The following is a 6,429-nucleotide window of genomic DNA, read 5'->3' on the forward strand; positions in this document are numbered from 1 at the left end:
ATTTCAGATCCTGCAAAGATGCACAAACACAATACAAAAGCAGTCATTTTAACAGCACAATGTTATTTGATTTCTGTATTAGAAGAAACAACATGATCTTACTTTATATTTTTGTTTCAGGTTTTCCCTTTTTTCCACAAATGCGGCTTTCACCTGCTCCACCACAAAAGCTCTGTATCAAATGCACATATATCAAGAATCAGAAAAGTGCTGTAATAACTCTGTTTAAAATTACAATAATTAAAATAAACTACAACTTAAGATTTAAAAGATGTTTTATTCATTACTATAGTGTACTCACTCAAAGCATTCAGCATTGCTTCATCAGTCACTCTGCACCGGATAAACACACTGTGTGTCTCATCTGTCCCTGTAACATCAGTCACCTCTGTGATTTATCTGCTCAATACTGCATTTACATGTTGAGGTAGTTGCTGATGTGTTAACTCACTTTTTACCCAACACAAATGTTCCTCAATTTATCAGTAGTACTAATGGACAAATGAAATAGATAACTTATGTTTAGTTATTCTATGTAGATTTGTTTATTTACATTACTTACATTCATCTAAAGCAGTGTTGACAACAGTGAATTCTACATAATAGTGCACATACATCACTCACTCAGATGTCTGTTTCACGTTGCCATGTGCTCATCTGCAATTCTTTTAGAACATTTTCCGGTCTCATATTAAATAGACATCTAATCGTCTTTAAGATGTATAAGTTTATGTAAATTCACTTTGGTGAAGTACGTGTGCTTACTGGAGCTCCGCTATACATAATAAATCGTGTTTTTACAGAACAAATATACTGTAACGTTACTGTCTAACGTCTTACACCTTAAGCAAATCAACAGTAGCTCAACAAATATGATTTTAACACAAGCAACCGTGTTTTTGGTTTGTATTACTCACATTTGTAAACACCCTCGTCGCTGTTCTCCGTCAGGTTCGATGATGACGTTATTGATCTCCCGTGGACTCCTGGGATTGAAAAGTGTCCCTCGATGAACACTTCAGAATCTGGGCTGAAGCAGTAGGACATCCGGGGATTTCTCGCCTACTCTTTTATGAATAATGCGGTTTCGGACATACTAATCTGTTCACATACTCTTTTTCCCTACTATATAGTAGGTAAGTAGGTATATTAGAACGCAAATTAAGTATACGTACGTCCGAGTCTTGCGAGAATTAGTGCAATTCTCGCCTACTCTTTTATGAATAATGCGGTTTCGGACATACTAATCTGTTCACATACTCTTTTTCCCTACTATATAGTAGGGAAGTATGCCATTTCGGACGCAGCCAGCTGCTTCATTTAGAATGAATCAGCCGTTTGAACGAATCGATTGAATGAATGATTCAGTGACAAAGAATCATGCCGCCACCTACTGGCTTTTTTTTTTAAGTTTAAGCAGTAAAACATTTAAAGTGCCCCTATTATGCCATTTTTAAGGTTGCTAATATTGTTTTATGAGTCTCCTAAAACAGGTTTACATGCATGCAAGGTCAAAAAACACTTTAGTTTTACCTAATTTCTAAATGATTCGTAAACGACTCGTGCGAAGCAGTTCAAAGAATCAGTCTCTCTAAACCCCTCCTTTCCGTGAGCCCTCACAGTTCTTTGTGATTGTTCCAGAGCCGTAGAGAGATTGGCTCTGGATTGGTCTATGCGTACAGCGCGTGTAGGAAACGAAACGCCCATTGCCATGACGGAATGACAGCCCTGGAGACTTGTCAAAACATAGAAAAGATGGTATTGATTGTACCTTACCAATTCGAGCCGGAGTCTGATGATGAAACGGTTGAAGTGGCTGATCGACAAGAGACTGATTCGCAAGCACGACTGGAGCAGAATTCCTCAAGCGTGTGACGGAAATGTTAAGTCCCTTACCATACTGTGATGCCTGCTGCAACCACATGTGACGACCCCGGGCTGACTCTGCTTCGTCCACGGTGAAAGCCGATCCGGCGATCGCGAAGTTGATGTATTTCTTCAGCGACCAGCACGGATCAGCTCCAGGCATGACGAAGCGGATATCGTCCTCTTTTGGAAGGACGTTTGTGGGCGGGCAAGTTGGCTACATAGAACGTGGGCGGACATTATGCAAATGTGTTACTTCGTGACTTAGAGCTGTAAAAGAATAAGATTCGAATTCCTGACGACTCGTTTAGGCGAATGCGAGCTGACTCTTTTTTTTGATAGACAATAACTTTATTTATCGTGCACTGTCGGCTTCACAACTTTGCAGATAGTTTATGTTCACATACAGCTACATGACACACTGCATGAAAGGTAATATTCGAAAAGGCATAATAGGGGCACTTTAATATTTCTATATTCAAAACTTTATATTTAAAACATCAATCTCATAACATTGTTATTATGAATGTAATTGCATTCATGCCACCTCCTACGCCTTGTTAAACAGTGTTTACATATCTAAATGCTACTTATGTGTTATTCTGTGCCACCTCTAGTGCCAAGATTAATTTTGTTGATACTTCTGATTTCATTTGATTTGTAACTTATTCTTCCTGATTAAATTTCAATAAAAAAAAAAAGAAAATAAAAGATTATAAATATAAATGTATGAATTTGACATAAAAGATGACGCATTTAATAAGGTTAGAAAAATCCATTACAAAGGTGCCCCTGCAAATCACTTTGATGAGTCAAATATCACATCATAATGTGAAGGTTAATTTTTGTCATTTATCAAAAGGTACTGCTAAGTTTTTGACTGTGCTGCTTTTTTAATTAGCTCATTCTCCCTTTTTTATCAAACACTACAAGGTGCCATTAATAAATGACCCCCCCCACTCTTTCCAAGCTAGAGTCCCCTGAATTTTGGCCATTTCCCCCATATGCACTGCTTTTGTTGATGCACACACACACATCACTTGCACACAGAAACATTCTGGAGCACATAAATTTGTTATCAACACTACCTCGTGACTTTTATTATAATTAAATATTATAATATTTTATTATAATAAAATAGCTTCAATGCTGCATTACATTATACAGTATTTCTCAGCAGAAAGGTGTTTTTTGAAGTAACTAAACTCACAGCACAGCTTCATTGTTTGTAGAGAGATGCACAGATGCAGGTAATTCACACAAGCAACTTTTATTCTCTCTAGCTCACTCTAAATATGGCTATATTTGAGAAAAAAAAGTCAAGTAATTTGCATTCACTGGATATAGCCGTCGGTTATTCAACATTTATATCGTAAACAGCCCCTTGATCATAAAACAGTTGACATGATTTGCAGCTTCCATCTAGCCTCTCTCTCTTTTTCAACTTGCTTCGTGCTGGAATTCGCACTCTGCTTCTGTGAACAGTAAACCCCGCCTACTTTGATTTGATTGGCCAGCTCAGTTATTTTGACATTGACGAGGGCTTAGGCAAAGCAGGCTGAAAATGTAACTTTTAAAGACATTTTGTCATCCTAACAACACGAGCGCTGCGTAATGGAGTGCAATAGATCAATGCAAGAATTTCAAATATTGGACAATATTCTAATAATGGACAATTTGTCTATTTCTAATTATTGGGGGGATTTGTCCCCCTCAATGTTATGGCCCCTAGTATCAGGGTACCTTACACATTCAAAAAACCAAGCAAATAAAGACTGCCATTGTGCTTTTTTTAAATAAGGCTGTTTGCACATATTTAATGTTCATGACACTGATAAAGAAGTACCAGATATTTTTTCATTAAATTCCAAATCAACAACCACTGTAGTAAATAAATAGTGCTGCTATTTTTTCTACTCCAGTTACAAATAGTAGAGTACCAACTTCTGTCTGACAGACCTGCAGCCTTTAACGGCAAATACTTTCTCTTCTTCAGGGAAGAAGGGCATGTCTCTGGCCACTTCATCTGCCACATCATAGTCTTGGGTCATGTTCAGATGAAGCATCTCAGCCATGACACACTGACGCACATGCTTCAGCTCCAGAGGTAGGAAAGGAACGTAATGATCAATCAGATGCCGATTTATTAGACTGGAGTGCCAAAGTCCATCTGTAGATTTACACAATAACGAGGAGATCATTAATAAAATAACAAATTATATATACTGTATATGATACAGTTACATATACAAAATAAACAGATGAAGATAATACTGTAGATTCATGGAATTTGCATGAATTGCTTGCAAAGATATTATTTAAAAGACAGCTCCTGTGCAATATCCACTAATCTCTTTATGGTGTGATTTACTAGCAACCTTGTCATTGACATTACACTGTGCAAATACTTTAACACATACTGTTCTCATCATTGAGGTATTCGAAGATTTGAGTCTCCATTCCCTCACTCTGGAGTTGTAGTTCTTCCCGATTGTTGCCTTTTCTCCAGAAATCCAGAGTCACGTTTGTGATGATATGCCCACCTGTTTCACTATAGATAATACAGCTCATCATGCGCTGGTTCACTCTTTCTAGAGCGAATAACATGGACAATATACAAAAAAAGGACTGGAGATAAAAAGATTAACACACAACAATTCATATTAATTACAAATAACGTTTTTTGGACTGGCATATGATAAGACATTAAAAATGTATTTAAAAATGCAACAAAAAAAATCCATATTTATTTAATGTGACACTGTTTACTGACAAGTTTAGCATTGTATGTTTATAGTTTAAATACAGTTTTTCAAAAACAGTAGGTATTATCCACCTTATTTTGCATGAAGAAGTAAGCTGTTTTCTGTGAATGTGTGAGACTTCCGTTTTATTAGTGTCAGGATTATTATGTTTTGGTTTTCCTTGTACTTCCTTGGTTCCTGTTTTCCCTTGTCTAGTTAGTTGCCATAGTTTCTCATTAGGTATATAAGTCCTGAGTTTTCTTAGTTCCATTGTCTGGTCTTGTTTTGCATTAATGTGGTAGTTTTGCTCCCTCTGATCTCCTGATTTTTCCTTGTCATTGGGTTAAAGATGATTGTGGTATTCCTTGTCATGTGCTTTATTAACACAGTCACCCTGTGACAATTAACCTATGTAAATAACTAGAGGAATAGCAAAGTGCAGTAAATGCTAAAACTATTTGCACTACAAACTAGTGTTTTTATGATTGTGATTATAAAATAATATGATATCAAATACCTGCTTGCAAAATAAAGCAGCATAATGGGCTGTTTTATTTTTAAGTAAAATAACCGGAAGCCTTGCACATTCAAGTTACAAAAAATGGCTGCACCCGTTTTTATAATATTTTTTCTGTCAATATGGGGTGCTGTGTGTACATTAATGAGGAAAAAAAATTAACTTAAATGATTTTAGCAAATGGCTGCAATATAACAAAGAGTGAAAAATTGAAGGGGGTCTGAATACTTTCCGTACCCACTGTGTATATATATATATATATATATACACACACTGCACAGCAATATTCAACTATAGCCAGCATCTCTGTCAGATTCCTAATAAGAACAAACACAACAGTTTAGTGCATCACCTGAGAAAAATGAAGATTGCTTTGTTGAATGACACTCCATCTACATTGTCATTGTAGTCTAGAAAAGGTTTTATGGTGTCAATCAGCCATGGATGCATCCTATCCATTTCATCAAATATGAACATGGAGCGGGGAAAATTTGATACATATCCATGAATCCACTGCCTAAGTTGAAGCTACAGAATGAATTTATGAAATATTATGCATTTTACAAACACTTTCCACTCTACATTCACTTTCTTCAAAGAGCCTAGTTTACCTAGCATATTACTATTAATGTCAAAGACAATATTAAAGCAATCAAAGCATATACATCTATGACTTACTTCATACATCTCTGCCTCCTCGTTATGTGGAAAGTGATAATCGGATATGAAAGTGTGAACATAATTGCTCTTTACTCCCACTTTATAAATATTCCTTGCAATGATCTTGGAGATGTAATTTTTTCCCACTCCTGTCAGCCCATGGAAAGAGAGGACCAGCGGCTTGGGTGGATCTGGATCTTTCATAAACCAAGATACAGCCTTCAGAACTGTATCCACAGCAATATGCTGCCCAAATAGAGACTTCCGTAGATCCTTCTCCAAATCGGACAACATGTTTGACTCTCGTTAGCAACACATATTCATATATTATTAAAAGACAGAGTTAGAAGTTTCAATTATGGCCACAGTAAAAAAAAAAAGAAGCAATATGTATGTAATGGAACATGATACATTTTTTTGCTTACCGCTTGAATTAAAAGAAAGCAAATCATCGTCCTTAGAAAACACATTTAAAAAATCCCAGAATCCAGCCTCTGTTGCAACAGGCAACAGAAAAAATAAAACAAAAAATGTTCCTGATTTCATTGCAAAGATGATTCCTTGCACTGTTTTAGTCACTTTCAACTGTGAAGAAAAAGTGGCACGGTACAAGATAAATTCATAAGGCTTTCCAAGAATGAA

The 6,429-nt window shown here is 36.3% G+C and overlaps 1 protein-coding gene across 1 annotated transcript; it reads right to left on the reverse strand.

The window, feature by feature from the left end:
* Positions 1–3,685: 3,685 nt before the first annotated feature.
* LOC107664118 (torsin-1A-like) lies at positions 3,686–6,081 on the reverse strand. Its single transcript, XM_016454575.1, has 4 exons — positions 5,806–6,081; positions 5,480–5,655; positions 4,287–4,417; positions 3,686–4,036 (listed from the first exon to the last, which is right to left on the reverse strand). The coding sequence occupies exons 1-4, from the start codon at positions 6,079–6,081 to the stop codon at positions 3,789–3,791; spliced, it is 831 nt and encodes a 276-aa protein (XP_016310061.1). The 3' UTR covers positions 3,686–3,788.
* Positions 6,082–6,429: the final 348 nt, after the last annotated feature.

This window comes from Sinocyclocheilus anshuiensis, unplaced genomic scaffold (genome assembly GCF_001515605.1).
Source record: "Sinocyclocheilus anshuiensis isolate Anshui unplaced genomic scaffold, SAMN03320099.WGS_v1.1 scaffold67, whole genome shotgun sequence".
Lineage (NCBI taxonomy): Eukaryota > Metazoa > Chordata > Actinopteri > Cypriniformes > Cyprinidae > Sinocyclocheilus > Sinocyclocheilus anshuiensis.